Source organism: Penicillium lagena, assembly GCF_028827675.1.
Source record: "Penicillium lagena strain IBT 129212 chromosome Unknown utg000002l_segment0_segment0, whole genome shotgun sequence".
Taxonomy (NCBI): domain Eukaryota; kingdom Fungi; phylum Ascomycota; class Eurotiomycetes; order Eurotiales; family Aspergillaceae; genus Penicillium; species Penicillium lagena.
In genome coordinates, this window is record NW_026623223.1 from 180,514 (window position 1) to 199,257 (window position 18,744).

At 53.5% G+C, this 18,744-nt stretch overlaps 8 protein-coding genes across 8 annotated transcripts; 4 read left to right on the forward strand and 4 right to left on the reverse strand.

Annotated features, from left to right (window-relative positions):
* Positions 1–226: 226 nt before the first annotated feature.
* N7510_002795 (actin-related protein ARP5) lies at positions 227–2,719 on the reverse strand (the record flags this gene model as incomplete). The annotated part of the gene is made up of 6 exons (XM_056974722.1): positions 227–256; positions 315–1,091; positions 1,144–2,084; positions 2,141–2,145; positions 2,199–2,460; positions 2,524–2,719. The coding sequence occupies 6 exons, from the start codon at positions 2,717–2,719 to the stop codon at positions 227–229; spliced, it is 2,211 nt and encodes a 736-aa protein (XP_056834678.1).
* A 366-nt stretch (positions 2,720–3,085) lies between these two features.
* Positions 3,086–3,520, reverse strand: N7510_002796 (DASH complex subunit DAD4; the record flags this gene model as incomplete). The annotated part of the gene is made up of 5 exons (XM_056974723.1): positions 3,086–3,114; positions 3,163–3,247; positions 3,308–3,352; positions 3,412–3,468; positions 3,518–3,520. The coding sequence occupies 5 exons, from the start codon at positions 3,518–3,520 to the stop codon at positions 3,086–3,088; spliced, it is 219 nt and encodes a 72-aa protein (XP_056834679.1).
* Positions 3,521–3,767: 247 nt separating this feature from the next.
* On the forward strand, positions 3,768–4,337 carry N7510_002797 (uncharacterized protein; the record flags this gene model as incomplete). The annotated part of the gene is made up of 1 exon (XM_056974724.1): positions 3,768–4,337. One exon carries the CDS (start codon positions 3,768–3,770, stop codon positions 4,335–4,337), a length of 570 nt encoding a protein of 189 aa, XP_056834680.1.
* An 866-nt stretch (positions 4,338–5,203) lies between these two features.
* On the forward strand, positions 5,204–5,772 carry N7510_002798 (uncharacterized protein; the record flags this gene model as incomplete). The annotated part of the gene is made up of 4 exons (XM_056974725.1): positions 5,204–5,240; positions 5,295–5,343; positions 5,407–5,422; positions 5,476–5,772. 4 exons carry the CDS (start codon positions 5,204–5,206, stop codon positions 5,770–5,772), a joined length of 399 nt encoding a protein of 132 aa, XP_056834681.1.
* Positions 5,773–6,294: 522 nt separating this feature from the next.
* Positions 6,295–6,796, reverse strand: pfy1 (profilin; the record flags this gene model as incomplete). Its single annotated transcript, XM_056974726.1, has 3 exons — positions 6,295–6,444; positions 6,511–6,645; positions 6,716–6,796. 3 exons carry the CDS (start codon positions 6,794–6,796, stop codon positions 6,295–6,297), a joined length of 366 nt encoding a protein of 121 aa, XP_056834682.1.
* Positions 6,797–8,449: 1,653 nt separating this feature from the next.
* Positions 8,450–10,304, forward strand: N7510_002800 (uncharacterized protein; the record flags this gene model as incomplete). The annotated part of the gene is made up of 2 exons (XM_056974727.1): positions 8,450–9,307; positions 9,366–10,304. The coding sequence occupies 2 exons, from the start codon at positions 8,450–8,452 to the stop codon at positions 10,302–10,304; spliced, it is 1,797 nt and encodes a 598-aa protein (XP_056834683.1).
* A 706-nt stretch (positions 10,305–11,010) lies between these two features.
* On the reverse strand, positions 11,011–17,007 carry N7510_002801 (RNA helicase SLH1; the record flags this gene model as incomplete). The annotated part of the gene is made up of 1 exon (XM_056974728.1): positions 11,011–17,007. One exon carries the CDS (start codon positions 17,005–17,007, stop codon positions 11,011–11,013), a length of 5,997 nt encoding a protein of 1,998 aa, XP_056834684.1.
* A 315-nt stretch (positions 17,008–17,322) lies between these two features.
* On the forward strand, positions 17,323–18,232 carry N7510_002802 (palmitoyltransferase YKT6; the record flags this gene model as incomplete). The annotated part of the gene is made up of 6 exons (XM_056974729.1): positions 17,323–17,343; positions 17,427–17,485; positions 17,539–17,562; positions 17,628–17,997; positions 18,046–18,138; positions 18,197–18,232. 6 exons carry the CDS (start codon positions 17,323–17,325, stop codon positions 18,230–18,232), a joined length of 603 nt encoding a protein of 200 aa, XP_056834685.1.
* Positions 18,233–18,744: the final 512 nt, after the last annotated feature.

The following is an 18,744-nucleotide window of genomic DNA, read 5'->3' on the forward strand; positions in this document are numbered from 1 at the left end:
AAGCGGGCCAGCAGGGACAATAGCGGCCACCCTAGATCCTCCTTGCGACGACAGACGGTGTCTAGATGCAGGAACAAGACGAAGCTTCTGCTGTCAACCAAATTGCATTCAGGCCCAAAGGTAATCGCAGTCTACAGAAAATAAAATATTCCAAGCCCCCGTGCTCCCTCCCAAGATACCGGTGTGACTGACTCCTTATACGCCCGAGCGGGTTTTTTCGCCTCCTTTACCACGTAACATTCCCCAGATCGTGCTCCTGATAGAAACATGTCAGTTGATGATAACAGGAAGAGGTTCATCGAGCGGGAACATACCTTAATATACTCGCTGCCCTTTTCTAGATAGTCCTGTCGCGTAATGGATGACTGGCCCAGGTCGGCGCCAGCGGCCCATTGCGCAGCACCTCTCCACGCATCCAGGATGGGGTCCGACGCTTTGCGCACTCTCAACTCGCCGTCAATCGGCAAGTACGCGCGCACCTCGTTGCGGAAGCGCTCATCAAACCCAGTGAAGAGGGTGTTGCCGCCCGTCAGGAACACATCCTTGAGAAGGCGGGAACGGTCCTCCGTGGTGGAGAAGCGCTGATTGATGATATCGGCGGCGATCTCGATCAGACCAGCCTGGTCAACTCCGGCGATGGATGGCTTGAAGACCACCTCCGGCACGCGAATCCGCTCGACATTGAGGTGGAGCTGATGTGCCTCGCGGTGGCTCTCCCCGTCGAAAGGCCAGGGTCCGCGCAGAAAAGCATGTACCAAGCTCTTGGTCCAGTCGGTCTGTGCCGCAAGAGTATGGTTCTCGGTGAATTCGGGATCGTACTCGAGAAGCTCCTGCTCGATGTTGTTGAGCATGCCGCCGAGGTCCTCCTCTTCCTCTTCGTCGCTCTGCTCATCCTTGGCCACGGTTCGGTACACGCCCCAGTCGTCGTCATTGGCGCCGAAATCGTCGTCATCCCCTCCACGCCGGCGCTTCTTGGGGCCATCCGAGGCGAGGTTGGCGAGCGTCTTCATCCGCATCTGGCTGGCTAGGGATTTGCGATTGCCAAGATCTGCCTTCATGCGATCTCGCTCTTTGATCCTTTGCATGATAGTCTAAAAGAACATGAGCATCTCAGAGTCAATGGTGCTTCTAGTGACAACTAACCTCGCGATTGGCTCTCCGTTCGGAGATCCAGCTCTCAAAATTATTCTCACGTTTTTCGCGGTCAAGACGTTCCTCTTCGTCCTGCCGAGCTTTCTCCCGTTCCTTCTCAGCTTTGGCCCGTTGCCGGGCATCCACGTTGGACTTCATGAGCCGCTGGTGTCGCTTTTCTTTCAATCCGGCCTCATCGAGTTCTTCGTCAGGAATATCGAGCAATGGGAACGTCATTTCTTCCGGTTGCTCCTCTGTCTCCTCGATTCCCAGATCTTTGTTGCGTGAGCGTTTGATCGACTTCTCTAGTTCCCTGATCATTCGCTCCAGTTGAGCTTCGTCTTTGAGATCCTCCGCCTCCAAGATCCGGCGGGTTTCCTTCTTGGTTTCAGAGGCAAGTTTGCTCTGGAAGTCCTTCCAATACTCTAGCTCTTGCTCCTTCTTCACGAGCTTCTCGAGCCGCATCCTGGCCGCTTGCTCTTGAAGGCGGCGGCCGCTCTCCTTCTTGCGCTCCGCGATCCGGGCGAGTTCCTCTTCGGTCTTCTCGATGACAACAGGCTCCGTAAATGGATACTGGATAACATGATCACGGTCCTCCAAGCCGGTCCATTCCAAATATCCACTCAGCTCGCGGTCGTAGTCCGGAGACACGTAGCAGTGCTTGTGGACCAGGTCTTCCATCTGATGATCCGTCATGCGCGTGGGGAACGTGGGATACTTGAGCTTCATCAGCTTGTGCAGGTAGTCGGCATTATGCATTCCACCCCAGTTGAGTCGTGAGCAGTTCGAGAAAAGTGGCTTCGAGTTCAGGACGGGAATAACATGCGTCGAGGTGTGTGAGGACGACACGACCAAGCCATCTGTCCCCTTGTTGTAGCGGTAGGCGAAGAGGGAGTCGATACCGTAGGCCACGGACGGCGTGGAATAGCACTCGAACATAATCTCATTCATCACTAGAGGCGGGTTAGCCGTCGCCGTCAATTGTCGTCACCCAGAAGCTCAAACTTACTTCGCCTGGGATATGCCAAATTCGCAATCGGTTCTGTCATCACAATGGGCCGGTCAACCCCCCGTTGGCGCCGTCCACGCCGAGCTTGAGGAACAGGTAGTCCAGCACGCCCTCCATCACATCCCAGTTCCCGACAACGCTGCTGCCCGGGTCAAAGGCATGTCGGAGCTGGCCTCGGGTGGTCGCATCAGCGTATGCATCGTAACCAATGAAATTGCACTGCTTGTTGAGTTTGCGATCGCGGTAGCGGCTCATGGTGGGAGGCAGGACGAAGCGCGGGTTCTGGTCGAAGGACCACCCAGCCTTCATGGTACTGGAGCCTGGATGAGGGGGAAACACTGTCAGTACTCTGCGCTGAGGAGGCGCGACCAAGCAGAACATACCATTGTCGATGACGATGGCGCTGGTGTCGGGATGGGAGCGGCTCTGCTCATAGCCCTCGGGCTGCGGAGGATTGTAGCCCTTGAAGGGGAAGTCGACAACGCCGTAGACCTGTGGTGGCGGTTTCGGGGTTCTCTTCTCGGTCGCATTGATATCAAAGCGACCCGGGAGAAGGGTCTGCACCGAGGTGATGGTCATGGCCACCTATGCTGGCTGGTGGTTGGGGGAAACCAGGAGCTGGTGATGATCGGAGAGGGTGAGGCGAGTGAGGCTCACCGCATGGCCAGGGTAGGGGGGATGGGGTGAAGGAGAAGAGAAGAAGAAACAAGACTGGGTAGTCAATAAATATACGGCAAGGGAATCATGGACGAATGGGACAGAGAGAGAGGGAGAGTTGAATGGCCGGCAGAAAAGTGACCCAGCTGGAGATCTTACATGCCAAGACCCGCCGCATCTATGAATATTCACGACGAAGATGGACTTGGTTTGATTACGATGGATGCCCTCATCATGGAGATATTGATTCATTCATTATTCATTCGTTCATCATCATCCTCCCTGCGCTTACGACGGCTCCTGGAGGTTCTCGGTCGCTGCGTGGGCTCAGCATCCATCGCATCCATGAAGCAGAGAAAACTTACCTTCCAGATGGAAAAGCACGTTGGACTGGTAGTTCTTGAACATCTGCGCCACCAGTTCCACGTTCATGTTCTGGATGTTGACCTCCTGTCGCGTCGTCAGTTAGTCCATCCACGCGACTCCCACCGCCACCATGACGAAACAAACCTGAAGGCTCTTGTTCATGACCATGATGGCTTCATTGAGTTTCTCCTGATCGTCCAATTAGCCCAGATGCCGATTGTCCCTGGCCGGGAGGCAGTAGCACCTACCACGTTGGTGATAATACGCGACAGCAGCACCGTCTGCTGGTGCTCGTGGGGACTCTCCTGGAGAAGAATGAGTGACAGTTTTCTGTTTACAAAGACAAATACATACCATGATTTAGGCTGGCTGGGTAGTAGTAGTCGTTGTGGGAGAAAGGAATAATCATTGTTATGTCCTGGGTTTGTTTTCCGGCCGGGTATGATACACGTGACCCTATACAAGAATCCCCTTCGGCCACTCTTTCTGTCTTTCTTTCATTCCACTTCCCCCTACCACAATAATACTCCTGCTATCAGCCGACTATTCATATCCATCACATACGGCTACTTTGTCATCCTCGACTCAATCCACTGTACCCACCATGGCTCCTGCCACTCCAGTGAACGACGAAGCGCACCAGCGGCTCCTGAACAGTCTCGACATTGCCCAGGTCCCACGCCCATTCCGCAACCCAAATTGGAAGCCGTCGCAGCGGCGCAACAAAAATCTCAAGCAGATCATTTCCGAGACCACCCGGAAAGAGGCATCAGTGATGGCAACGCAAGCAAACTCCGGTGCCACCACGCCCTTGCCCGCCACCTCGGGGGTCACAACCAGCGGCACGCAGACGCCTGCCGAAGGCGCTGGGCGGGCCCCTAACCTGGCACAAGCTGCACAGAACCTTTCCACCCTGGTGCTGGAGAAGAATGCTCGGGCCATGTTCCCGACCGGACCAACCGTCACCTACACGAACATCGAGTCGGCCCCGTCGTTAAATCCAGCCTACCAGCGCCACTACTGCGACATCACGGGCCTGCCAGCTCCGTATACCGATCCCAAGACCCGATTGCGCTACCATAACAAGGAGATCTTTGGGGTGATTCGGACCTTGGCGCAGGGCGTGCCAGACAGCTATCTGGAAGCTCGGGGGGCGCACACTATTTTGAAGTAGAGCGGAGGAGCATGCTCTACGACCACGGACTCTGCCATGCAACGAGCATGGCTCCAAATCATCCGCTACACAGAACAGCGGAATTGCTACGAATGTACGGCCAACACAGTCAAGCCCTTTCCACCCACCGTGCCCCTCTCGAGACAGGTTCAAGAAAACGCTCCGGCTTATTCGTGACCGTTTCTGATCTTCGCCTTGTGCAAGTGCACCCGACTAGTACCGCCGCCCCAGGGACGGGAGCGGCAGTTACAGCACTCAAGGTACTGTCGTCGCGGCGTGGCATGGATAGCCCCAGTGGGACATGTGGTTAATGAATTGAGATGCCAGAATTGGGGGAATAATATTTGTAATTTTAGATCGAGACACCGTCCAATGCAATCATCAATGCTGGAAGTGGTCTTCACCGTCGTAGTGTGAAAGGAACAGAAAGAAAAAGGGACGAAAAGCGTTTGGGGTGGCCGGCTAGACCGCCTTCTGGATGTGATTCGACGTGGCAGAACGCGATTTTCTTTCTGCGTGTTTACCCTCCAGAGAGTAGTGACTGGCCTTGGAATCGCTTCATCCTGTCCCCTTGCTGTCAAGACCCCGGGCTCACTCTGCGCACCCTCTCCCTTCGATCCCCCGCTGCCTCGGCTCCTTTCCGTTCCTCGAGCACACAATCCTCCCAGTACCAGCAACTAGAAGAAACAGGTCTCTCGTTGCGCATATCGACCACGAAACCCATTGTCGCTCGTACTATCTGATCGCTGACGCGTTTGGCGGAATTTAAAATGCCTAGCATGTGGTTATCCGAGCACCAGAGTCAGTTGCGCTTCCTTGCCCATGTCGCAAGACGTGGGATGTGACAACGTGTACTGTACTAATACATGCCGACAGAGATCGGTGTGGTCTTCTGCTCAGCCGGTACGAGTTCCTCTCCAGAGGGAACACTGCGCACGTATTAACGACATCGTCTAGGCGGCTTGTTTCTGTTTGGAGGAGTGATCATGTTCTTTGATCGATCCATGTATGCGATCCTGGGTCTCTTTTCGAGTTCGGTTAAAGGCTAACCAATTTCCCTGTCGTCTAGGCTTGCCATGGGCAATGTACGCTGCGCCCAACCCTCCACCCCTCGGATTTCGTACTAAGCGCACTCCAGATCCTCTTCCTCATCGGCCTGACCCTCATCATTGGTTTCCAGAAGACCATGGTCTTCTTCTCGCGTCCCCAGAAACTCAAGGGTACCGCTGCGTTCACCGCGGGTATCATCTTGATCCTGCTCCGCTGGCCTCTGACAGGCTTCCTGATCGAGCTGTACGGCCTGTTCATCCTCTTCGGCGATTTCCTCGTCACCATCGGTCAATTCGCGGGCAACATCCCAGTCGTGGGACCGTATATTCAGCGCGGTCTCGAGATTCTGGCTGGTGGGAGGAGCAATGCCGAACTGCCGGTATGATTCCTGGGCAGGATGCTCTTGTGTATGAATATGCGGCTCGCGCTTGACCCGGATGGGATGACTCGATATATCTCCAACACCCTTTTCATAGCCATCCTCCGAGGACGGAGGTGGCAGCGTCCCTGGTCACGGTTCCCATATGGGTCATGCGTCGATGTAATTAATAATGACTCCTTCGGATTCTGTCGGGCTGCTTGTCAGTATCCAACAATAATAGAGATCCCGAATAACTAGACGAGCAATGGCATGATCCCTACAAGTTTATACAATGGAGTCGATCCTGCCTAACGTATCTACTGCATAGTCTGCATTGGTCCGGGACGAACAAGAAGGGTACATCAAGAATAGATATCATAATTCCCCCATCATCACAATTGGTCAAAAAGAAGCAGAAAGCTCACTGTCGAGCGAGACCAGAAAGACAGAAAAGATAAATCAAGCAATGCTCCTTTATTTCCTTCCTATTCTTCACACACACGGCCCGTTCCTCCTCTCCATTTCCGAGTTTCCGCCTGAACCCCTTTACCGGGGGTTGTTGATGTAGTCAACCAGGTTCTCAACGACGGTGGCGGCGTTGGTGGTCTGGACGGACTCGCCGTGGTGGGCGATGATGGTGCACGAGGTAGCGCGGACGACGATGGCGCCCTCCTTACCCTGCATCAGATCCAAACACTAGATCAGCCACTGCTATACACGGGATGCCGATCGCATTGGAGGGGGGAGTGCCGAGGGACGCACCTTCTTGCCGTATAGACTGCGCTCGTCCGCCTTGATGGTCACAAATTTCTCACCGCCGATGGAGAAGCCGTTGGCGAACGCATTGTCGCTGGAGCTGAAGGCCGCAGCCAGGGTGTTGATGTCGTCCTGGGAGAGCTAGCACACCCGGACCGTTTTCGTTAACATTCCACAGCCCCGCACCCGAATGAGGGGGGTTCACGCATACCTGGAAGCTCGGCGAGGAGGCCTCGAGGCCGGAAAAGTCGGCCGCAAGAATACCGGCCTTGTCGAATTGGCCCGAGCCCATCAGGCTGGCGGGGTAGCGGTTAGTCTTGTGATGAGAGTAAAGGGGGGAGAATCAGGGAGGAGTTCGGGGGGAGGGGCGAGAGGTGGGTAGATACCTGGAGTCGACATAGCCTGAGGAAGAGAGAGCGTTAGCGACATGACGGAGATTTGGTGGGGGATGTAGTTCGGCGTGGTTCCTACCTTGCCAAATTGCTGAATGTTGGCCCATGATGTAAACAAGAGGGTTCTGACGGAGGAAGCTGCAGGCGGAGGAGGGGTTAGCCGGGGCAGAGCAGAATTCGTGGTGAGCATACCGAGATCAAGGAAAGTCTGAGGGATAGGAGAAAAGGAGAGAAGCGGATGAAGAAGAAGAAGAAAAGAAGAAGGTGGGGGGAGGCTGTCTGTGTTGGCGGTAAATACATCACTCCCCAAGACCCCGCCAGCCAACCGAACGGTTGCGTCGATCACGACGAACTCATAGTGGCCGGATGAACAACGATGGTCGTATTCCCGAACAAATGGTGATGGTCGAATTATGACCGTTGGATGATGATGATGATGAGAGCGATGATGGACAATAAATACAATTCGGATGGTGTGGTTGTATATTCTTGCTGCCGCGTATAGTTGCGACCCTTCACTCACCTCGCGCGTTCCCTACACCCACCACACCTGGCGCATCCTCGTCCTGTCCATGATCGTTCTGGCTAGGCTGGAAACTGAAATCCTTCGAGATTCTTATTCCCTGCGGGACACGTGCCCCAATGGATGCCCCGACACCTGAATGCCTGAATGCCGACTGTCTGGGGCATTGACCTGGAATCGGATCCTGGACTGACCGGCAATCCGATCCGGGACTGAGTTGCAACTACATAATGAGGGATTCCTCTGGCGACTGTCACAACCACATCTTCCGTCCTCTGTCTGTGCGCAGAGCCGACCGCCCCATCGGAGGGCCCAACGGCCTTTGCATTCCGGCTGCCGACCGGCCAGTTTCGCCTGAGTCAGGGAGCAAAAGCCCATGTCTCAGCTTCAGGGTGGTGAAACACGCCTCCTGCGGGATTGGGCGAGTGCGGACCCCTTGAACGTGGTAGCGACCTAATCAATTCGCGACGGGCCACGCTCATTCGCCCAGTGCAAAATAAGCATCGCACGCGAGTCCATTAACGGCCCTCCAACCCACGCTCCGGTCGCCCCCATTGTTGCTTCCAGCCGGTGCATTCACTAGTCGAGCGAGTAGTGCTGAGCACTGCTGGCTGTGTGACCGTCCAAGATCCATTTCGCTCCTGGCTCCTGTTGGTCGAGGAGTGCAGCCCTGGCCCGGAAGTGGCCCTGGCGCTGCAGATATTGGCCCAACCGTCGCCTGTTTCGCGCTTGATTTGTCTGGATCTTCTGGGCGCACGGCCGAGACGTCTGCTTGTCTCATCTACAGAGATCCTCTTAATTGGATCTCCACCTAGGGGTCTATCTTGGCTGGCCCTCATCCATATGCGACTCAATAAATACAGAGGAGTGCCCTTGCGCCCGGCACGCTGCTCCCGTTTCTGCTTTCTCTCCGCTTTGCACTGCAGCCTTCTGGAAGGCTATCCACTCCTTTCTCGGCCATTTTCATTCTCGCATACGTTCTGCTTGTGCAACCCGGTATCTCGGCTGGATTCCCGGATACCAATAAAACATGGCGAAAGGATTAACGGCCGTCAAAACACGCACGCAACATGCGACAGACAATATTTCCTTCCCCGTACTAACATATACCGACGCTCTGCCGCGAAACGACCTTCGCGAGCTGGATGATGGGACGTCCTACAAGCGACCGGACCCGGCTACACTCGGACAATGGGACTTTCACCGACCCAGCACCGCGGATGGATATAGAAAGCCCCCACCCGGTCAGAGCGCTAGGTTTGACTTTCGAGTAACAGCACCGCCGGATGAAGCCGTCCCATCAAGGCCGCGGCCGTATCGTGGTCCGAAAGAGCAGGAATTAATAGGAATTGCCTTGGGAAGCCCTGGAATGCTCAACACCCAGGGACAATGTCAGCCCCCCATATCGATCTTTGCGGCGGGGCGTACGGGAGAGAAATCTGAGTCTCAAAAACCAAGCAAGTGGAAGAAGATTGGAGGGTTCTTTAGGGCGAAGAATGCCTTAGCATCAACGTCGGACCATGCACAGACAGATCCTAGCCTATGGACAACACGAAAAGAGCAGTCCAGTGAGAAACCGCGCAAAGCAAAACAGAGGAACGACTCGAGAGAAGAGTGGCCTTCTCTCGAGATTAACTCCAAGTCCGAGCCAAATGCCAGCGGCAAGACCCGCGAATCCAAGAGAAACCGAAAGCGGTCTCAGTCGGCCGCCAAAGAACCGCAAGGGAAGTCAGCTAGCACAGAGCCTATGCTGCAAGTGGACATCCCGGACGTTGAGATGGAGCGGTACAGTGTTATGTTCAGCAGCTTAATCCAGAAGAGGGAAAGACCATCATTGCTGGCGCGGAGGAGCAAAACGCTTGACAATCTGCAAGTCCCCGATGCGCATGTGAGTTTCCTGTTGTGTATATGCTCTGACTGGGACCCGGAGTACTAACCTGAGATAGAACTTCCTCAAGCCGAAGGGACTTTCAGTAGTTCAACGACGAGCAACCTCACCGGCACGAACGAGTTTCACACTATTTCCAACCTCCCAACCCACCAAAGCCGCCCAGGTGCTCGGTGCCCTCGGTACTGGTCCCACCCCGAACTTCTCGCGCGGGCCCAGGGTGAGAGCATCAACGCTCCCTATTGAAAGTCCGTTGAAAGCACCCGAGGAGCAACCGAAAGACTCTGCCAACGTGCACATACTCACTGCGTTCGAGTCACCCGTCATCCCAAGAGTATTTACGGAGCATCGGTCGTCTACACCACGATCATCCACGAGCACTCCCCGAAACGAGGACAAACCGCTCCCTGCCCTCAAACCGGAACCAAAATCTGCTCGGACGCATCGGCATACTTCGCCAAAGAACGGCGATGCGAAATCGTTAAAGAAAGACCCTCTCAAAAAAGATACGCTCAAGACAGATACTCCCAAGAAGGACGCCGCCAAGAAAGACACTCCGAAGAAGGACACTCCCCATAAGCACACCCCCAAAAACCAGTCCCGCCTTCCAGTTAAGACAGAGAAACGGCCTTCTCCTCCAGCCAAGAATAAAATTCTGTCAACATCTATCAACACGGAGAAAGTTAGTCGCGTCATTGTCTCGACCACGCCTCTATCGGGCCCCGAATCTGGGTCTTCTCCCGAAGATTTCACTCGGATGCCTCTGGCCGATGAAGATACCAGCCCTCTCCCCTATATCACCCCAGCAGTGGAGGTTTCGATCGCGAGATCCGTATCTGTTTCCCAGGGACCGCGGCAACTGCTCGTCCCCATCGGCGCCCGAGTTGACCACCTAGACCCCCATGAGCGGTTGGTGGACCGACAGGCCCTGATGCCGAGTGTTCAATACGGACACAAGCATGCGGTTTCACAGGAACTGCGAATTGAATCGTTGTGATGCTCTTCTTATTTTGAATTGTGGCGTTGTCCGCCGTGTCATTTTGAGCTTATTATTTTCTCTCTTTTTATACCCTGTGGGCATTTTGCATTGCACGCTTTGATAGTATCCAATTTAGTTGCAGTTGACCTGCTTGATGACCTCTGCCTTCATCCTATAATTCGTTCTTGCGAAATCTCTCGCGTTGTGAAAAACAAGCTTGCACAATCTCAGGTGTCACGGTTTGTTCATGGACCGCGCACTGGGCATTTCTCCAGACAATGACGCCAAGTCTATCGTCAAGGCACTGCAAGGGTACTGGGAGGAGGACTCGCCAGAAGGAAACGAAACACCTACGCCCGCCGCGAAACTTGAAAAAGGCTCAAGTTATCTTGGATGATGAGTTCCATGCCATCGGCGCCGAGCTCGGATGATAGTAGGGGAATGTGAGCCAGTCTCACAAACACGAAGGGAGTGGCCGGCGTGCCTGTCAGACCGGACGGTATTGTCGTCTGGAGAGCCATAGGGGAAGACGGAGTCACCAAGATACAGGATGAGCAGTAGCTAAGCAGGATGTTGCAACGGATCTTGCAAAACGTATATAGATAACTGTACGGAATTGAACGAGGGGAAACATATACTTGGAGAAACTTCTATATTTGATCTTAGATACAGGAAGGGAAGTTTCGCCGTTAGATCGAGAGATTTTCACCGATGAAGGAAACCATCAGCCTTTAAGAGGAGCACTGGGCCCAGACACCATCTGGGTCTCCTTGCCGTGATCCACATTGACCTCTACATTCGACAAGACCCACTGCATCCCAATGTACGCGTCGGAAATGATCTTGACATTCACCCGGGTGGTACCTGCAGCTTCATCAGGGAACTTGACCGAAGAGCGAACCGTGAGCGAGCCACTGCTGTTCTTGCCATTCTGGTTCGATGTGTTGCGGCTGGAACCAGTTCCGGGGGGTTTTTTATCATTGTTACCGCCATTTCGCTTGGACGGCCAGGATACTCGCTTCAGCCCAAGGAGTTCGCCGTCACTGCCATCTGGCATGGCACTGCAGACAACCAGGAAGAAACCTTCTGTCTGCGGTTTGGGGAATCGGGGTGCATAGATCCTGTACTCTGGATTCAAGCCTGGGTTTCGTCGTACAACAGACACGGTTATCCCGCGAGAAGAAATTCCAGCAACTGAGACAGAGAGCTCTGGTAGCTGAGAAGTAGCCCGAGTAAACTGATGTGGAAGAGAGAGCTTCTTGACCAAAGAGGAGACCGAAGCTGCAGGCTGACGTGAGAGCGCAACTAGCGAGTCAGGAAGACCACGAGGCGGCTTTTCAGTGGCGATACCAGGAAGGATGGATAATGGATGGTCCTCTGGCCATCTGGCCGATTTGATAGACTGAAGCAAAGCCATCAACATCTGACATGCAGGAAGGTAGCCTAGTTCCGCCATGACATCAATGGAGGCCTGGATGATACGGATACCTTGATCCAAGACTGACGTTTGATCACCGACGTAGTCCGAAATAGGAAGGTCAATTCGCGACATATAAGCCTGCAGCAGCAAAAAGGCCTTGACATGAGGGTCCCACATCGGAAGATCGCCCATTGATTCGATAGCGAGCGGTAGGTTCTGGGCCAGCTCGGCATTGATCAAGTCTTCATTGTGACGGACAGGCAGCTCATCGAATTCGGTGGCGGAGCACATCCAACTGAGAACATCCTGGAAAGTCGGATCGCGTTTGGCATGAGACATGAGGTAGCGGATGGTCTTGTGTGACAGATAGTAGTAACTCATAATCTTGCCAAAGGGCGTTGAATCGACTTCTCCAGTGGCAGAGTCAATAAGAACACAGGAGGATTCGGCCAGGTCGTCAAGGGATTTGTCGACCAGATCAATCATGAATTCCTGCGCGATGCTCTGCGCGGACATTGTGTTTTGTTCTTCTGCCGAAATTTCGAGTCCATAGTATGATGGGTTTTTGTGCAGCCGGCGGAAGAAAAAGGTCCAGGTCAGGTAATCCAGGGCGTCCTGCTTAGTAGCGATTGTTCCAGCGGATACTTCAGCACCAAGATGGTTATCAAGGACTTTGTGCAATGTTGACTCCACCGGGAAACCAGTGTGCAAGAAATGCTTGTAGAATGCTTTCTTGGAATCTTGAGTGAAGATGCGTGCGATGCCCGAAGTGTCAAACTGCGGACGTCCGGCGCGACCGAGCATTTGCAGAACATCAGTCAGGTCCATGTCCCGGTATCCTTCAATCTTGGCGTCGAAGAACTGAGTGCCTTTGACGACGACCAGATGGGCGGGGAGGTTGACACCCCAGGCAAGTGTGCTTGTCGCAACCAGGATTTGGATCTTGTTGTTTGCAAAGAGCTCTTCGGCCAATTGTCGATCAGACTCGACCAGACCAGCATGGTGCAAGCCAATGCCGAAGTTGAGAGCTTCCCTCAAAGCGTCGTCCTTGACTCGTGCCAAATTCACTTCCAGATCATCCTCAGACATCCGGACAAACCGACGAGGATTGTCCTCCATTCCACAATAATTGATCAGATCTTTGGCAGTAAGACGAGTCTGTCTTCGAGAAGCCACAAAGACGATCACCGGTTTCTCGGGCGAGTGATTCTTGATGGCAAGGAAGGTCGGGCGGTTCATGGACTGCATAAGCGGGCAGAAACCGCGCTGCTCGGGGAAACCATCAATGAAAATCTCAAGAGGTACCGGGCGAACGGAATGCCGGAAATTGAACAAGCCTTCCTTGACCCCGAGCCAATTTGCGAGGTCCGTGGCATTGGCGCAGGCAGTTGACATGCCCATGAGTCGAACCGAGCCCTTGGATTGAGAAGCGATGTAGTTCATACGGGAGACAATGATCTCCAGAATCGGGCCTCGATCGCCGCCCAACAGATGGATTTCGTCGATAATCACCAGGCTCACCTTCCGCACGTAATCTCTGGTCTGCCAGCTGCGCGAGATGCCGTCCCATTTCTCAGGCGTCGTGATGATGATATCGGCATCTCGGATAGTCCGGGTGTCAGGGGTGTTATCACCAGTAAGCTCGACTAGCTTCAATCCCATAAGCGATGTCAGACGTTTACGCCAGTCTTGCACGCGTTCTCGCACGAGGGCTTTCATAGGTGCAATGTACACAACTTTGGAGCCAGGCTTCTCGCGGAAGGCCCACCACATTGCCAGCTCTGCAGCTACGGTCTTGCCACTACCCGTTGGTGAGCCAAGGAGGACATTGGCCGGTGTATGGTACAGCAGGTGGAAGATCTGTGTTTGCATTGGATTGAAAAACGGGAAACGTTGCCCGTAGACTTCCTCCAAAATGGGATTTTTCAGAGCACTGATTGGAAGAGGCTGGAGATTGAGAAGATCGGTGTAGACGCTCTCCGTGTCTGGTCGAATCAAATGTTGGAAGGAGATCGGACTCACAGTCTCTGCGCCTAGCCAGCGATCAGAGATCACACGAACGTAGATCTGGCTTGGCAGCGGATCAGAGAGAGGAATGGTGAAGTTGAGTTCGTGGTCATCATAGAGCTTCTTCCGGCTGAGAATGAAATATTCATGGTGATAGATCTCGGATGTCTCAGAGTTCTCGACCCAGATCCAGAATGACTCCGATGAGCCATGATGACGATCGTTCCAAGTGAATTCGGGATAGATGGAAAGGCGAATGCGCAGAACGTCCCGATTGAGCGGCGCGATTTCAGCTTCGATGCTAATTGTAGGGAAGTCATTGAGGAGCTTCGAAAGTGTCTTTCCCATCTTTTGATTGTGAACTAGTTGTCCAATTTCAGCAGGCTCCATTTCCCTCATGGACTCGACGGAAGATGATGGGAGCTTCTCGTCCAGGTTTCTGAGGACTGGCTGGGGCAAATCGAATTGGTGAAAGGGATGGTCGAAGGGCCAGATTTGCTTCTCAATTGACTTGCAAAGTGACAGAAGGACCTGGCACTGATAGCCCCATCGACGGTTCAGCGCAATCATGAAGATAGCACGACAAATACGAGCGGCATTCTGGGCAACATAACCTGTGTCCGAAACGAGAGCGAAATCCTCAATCTTTGCACGGGAGATGTAGGATTGCAGCAGGATGTTAGTCTTCGCATGCGGCGAGTCATTACCCCCTTCTACCTCAGTCTGCGCGACTTCATCTCGAAGACGTTGCAATTCCTTGGACTCGCTTTCTCGGGCCTGGATATTGTCGAATTCTCCGCTCATACTGATCATTTTCAACACGTCTGCTTCGCTCGCTTGGGGACGCATCATTTCGTTGAAGATCTCGATACTGGTCTGGAGGACGTAGAACTGGCTGGCGATGCGGCCCACATCTTTGGCTCTCAGGTCTTCGGTTTTTTCGTTGAAGATGATCATTTGACTCTTCTGCAGAACCCGTGCCGCTTGAATGATCAATTGACGACGTCTTTGAACCAGCATTGGGTCATCGCGCAACTCGGCAAATTCGATTCCATAGTTTCGTGGCTCACGTCTCATGCGCACGAAAAGATAGGAATAGCCTAGCCACTGCACGGCCTCTGAGACGGAGGTGACCGTGCCCAGCGAAATCTCGGCGTTTAAGTTATCCACGAGTCGACTAGAGAAACGCGACTCAATGGGCTGCTGCGCCGTAACTGCGGAAAGATAATGATGAAGCTTGTCATGAGTAGTGCAGATGAAACCGATACCCGTATCTTGAAATTGAGGACGACCGGCACGACCGAAAATTTGCATCACGTCGAGAATGCTCAGGTCGATGAATTTACCCTCCTGTGGGTTGTACAACTGAGTTCCTTTGATGAGAACAGCAGCAGCCGGAAGATTGACACCCCATGCAAGGGTGGCAGTACAGCAAAGCACCTTGATCAACCCTTCAGAAAACATCCGCTCCATCAGGTTCCGATCACTTCGACTCATGCCAGCATGATGTGTTCCGAGACCACTCGCAAACAGATCTCGCAACTCGCGAGCTCGCGCATGCTTCATATCGCGAAGAGCAGAAGAGTAATTTTCATGCTCATGGCAGCTGAACAAATCGTCACAGCCGTTTTCGACAGCCATCTGCTTCAACATTCGGGCCGTCATGACGGTGTCCTTACGAGAATGTACAAAGACCATGATCTGATGGCCTCGTTCCAGCATATCGCGAACCTTTTCAAAGGCCACTTCATCGATATTATCACGGGACTGCTTTGAGCCAGGCTTCCCTTTCACACCGATGAAATGCTGCGCCAGAGGAACAGGACGGAACGATGAGTCAAAGAAGAATAGACCAGCCATCTTGTTGACTTTCAAGAAGTCTGCGACATCGATATAGTTGGGAAGTGTCGCTGACAGGCCGACAATACGAATCAACGATTGTGTGCTCTCCACTTGACGTTGAGTACGGGCGACCAAGGATTCAATAACAGCTCCGCGCTCATCATGCAGCATGTGGACTTCATCGATGATGAGCAGACGCACCTTCTGAACCAATTCGGTATCACCGGTGCTTTTCCGGGTCACCACATCCCATTTCTCGGGGGTGGTGACGATGATCTGCGTTTCCACAATTTCCCGCTTCGTCAATTGCATGTCACCAGTCAGTTCGCGGACCTTGATCCCTAGCCATGCCAAGCGCTTGCCGAGCTTCTCCGTCACTTCAGCGGCCAAAGCTTTCATCGGTGCCACGTAAACAACCTTGAAGTCGTCAACTTGAACGGTAAAATCGGTTGCATCGGGGTATTCCAATGGATTTGGGACAGTGTTCTTCCCGACAGCGTTGAGAACCGTCAGCATAGCAGCATCCGTTTTACCAGCACCGGTGGGGGCACAGATCAGCATATTTTCGTTGGTTTTGTATGCAACCTCATAAAGCAGACTCTGCATCCGATTCAGGGTTTTGTAGCCCTTGAAAGTACCGCGGCACAACCCATCAAGGCTGGCGATCTCCACCAGTTTCTGACCCCGTCCCAGGGTACCGACCTTCGAGGCCGGAATTTCGAACTCCGTGTATTTAGGCTCATCGATCTGCTTACTGCCAACGGGTAGACCATATTTCTTTCCCCCAGCGGCGAGCATATTTCGGGAATCGTGCATCTTGAACACATGCGGATAAGCCGGCTCGGCTCGGGTCTGAGCGGCCATCAAGGATGCATGCTTGTGTTCAAAGTCTTGGTGTCGCAAGGCCTGTTCCCTCTCTGCTCGCGTCTGCAGTCGTCCAGCCAGCAGCCCATCTGTCTGTGCCTCTATTTTTGGTGGCTTGTCCGACAGGATTTCCCCGCGATGGGTAATCAATTCAATCACTAGGTCCAGGTCATCGAATCCCACGATCTCCGCGAGAGACATCTGCAGCTCTTCATCGTTACTGTCGGCAGCCAACACGGCGAGAATTTGCTGGGCCAGCTCGGACGCATCCATGCCCGAATTTCGCGTAGCCACGGCATGGCATTTGTCTTCCAACCATAGTCGGTCGTAGAGAGACGGGGTATGCGCGGGAATCAGTCCATCCAAATCCTCCAAGTCGTCTGTCGTCTCATCATCCGAGCTGATAATGTCCCATACATCGTCGACGGTTGCCGGAGAAGAATAGGCCTCGTCGATATCCAGGTCAAGGTCGCTGCCATAGCCTGTTGAGTCGGGGGGGATCTCCTTGGGAAGTTTGAGATCGGCGATAGCCTGGCGCATGGCGGCCAGCTGGGCCAGCCACTGCGATTCAGCTGCGGCGGTGGCCATGATGTGCAGTGAAGTACGTGAGTCCCGGTATAATCAACACATGCAAATTCCCATGGAATCATGGAAAGCGGTGAGCCTCGGGTGCCTCAGGCCTTGATGTGGAGAGCTGCAGCGTCACTTCGCTTTATCTTCAGGAGTCAGGCAGCTTCGATCCTTCCTGCTTCGCCACCCATACTACACTGCACGGTCAGACTGTGCGCCTGACTGGATCTTGTTCTGCTTGCTCAGCACCTGCCCTCAACTCCTCCTTCGCATCCTCCCTTCGCCATTCTCGGTCCTCTTGGTCTCCCCCGCTGACCTGTCCTATTCGCCGTCATGAAGATCTTCTATATGGGCGTACGTTTCATGTCCTTCCTGTGGTGCCGATAGCAGCGCTATAGTCCTCTGGAGATGATGCTGATTTTCTTGATGCCTTTCAGGTTCTTCGGAACGATACGAAACCCGCCCTGCAACTATGCGGGGAGAAGGAGCTCAGCAGGTGAGTGTGGTGATCCTGTTCGTCCGGAAGGATATGAGACTGACTGCCACTAGCTTCTCCCGCTTCACTCGGCAAAAGTAGGTCTACCTCTACCGATCCACAGCAGCCTCTCGTCGATATTAACCACGGACTGTCGGAACAGCTATGAAGAGTTCCTGATGCTCTTCTGCCGCACGGTTGCCGAGCGCACGAACCCGGGACAACGCCAGGATGTCGAAGAGAAGTCCTATACATTCCACGCGTACGGTCGGACGGAAGGCGTGGCCGGTGTGATCGTGACGGATGGAGAGTACCCCGCGCTGGTGGCCCACCAGCTTCTCTCGAAGATCCTCGACGAGTTCCTCATCAAGAACCCGCGCACGGCATTCTCAGACCCGAACCTGCGTGAAAATGCCTGCTCCTTCCCGCAGCTCAAGGAATATATCATCAAGTACCAGGATCCCAGCCAAGCAGACAGCATCATGAAGATTCAACAGGAGCTGGACGAGACCAAGATTGTCCTTCACAAGACGGTATGTTCTTCCGGCTACACTCTAAGGAGACATGCTAATTCGCCATAGATCGAGAGTGTGTTGGAGCGCGGTGAGAAGATAGATTCTCTGGTTGCCAAGAGCGACGGTCTGTCGGCCCAGAGTAAGATGTTCTATACCCAGGTATGGCAACCCGTTTCCCAATCCTTGTAGACAATCTGTTGACATGATTCTGTTACAGGCCAAGAAACAAAACTCTTGCTGTGTTGTGATGTAGGAGGCGCTTCTGTTTGGGGGCTATGGATTCGGCGGTGACTTCCTTTTAAACGCGACTTTCTACACATGTAATCAGACTCGAATCTTTGCATGTTCGTCTTGTTCTAAAGCTTGGATTTATGACAGCTTATGTATGTCTCTTAGGCCACGGCGCTCTTGAGAAATTGAATTTTCAACTCTTGCTGTGGACTAAGAACAGCTTGTCCTCGCTCGAATTTAGATGCCTAGAGATCCCTGTGGAACAAGCAGCCAGGCAGATAGCTACGGCCTCCAGTTAGTTTCGTGGGCAGAATGATCTTTACATAATGGTTCGCCAGTGGATGCTGAGAGCCCCAAATGCCCAACTGGCTTTCCAGCACGGCCTGGAACCCTTCTGGAAAGAGCCAGTATGACGCTGACACGCCCCCACGAGTCTCTTCTTTGAATACCGTGGACCCCAAGGCAGTATAAGGGTTTCCATGGGTTGATGGGCAAGATTTGAGAAAGACTTGAAATAGCTGTTTGTTTGATTTT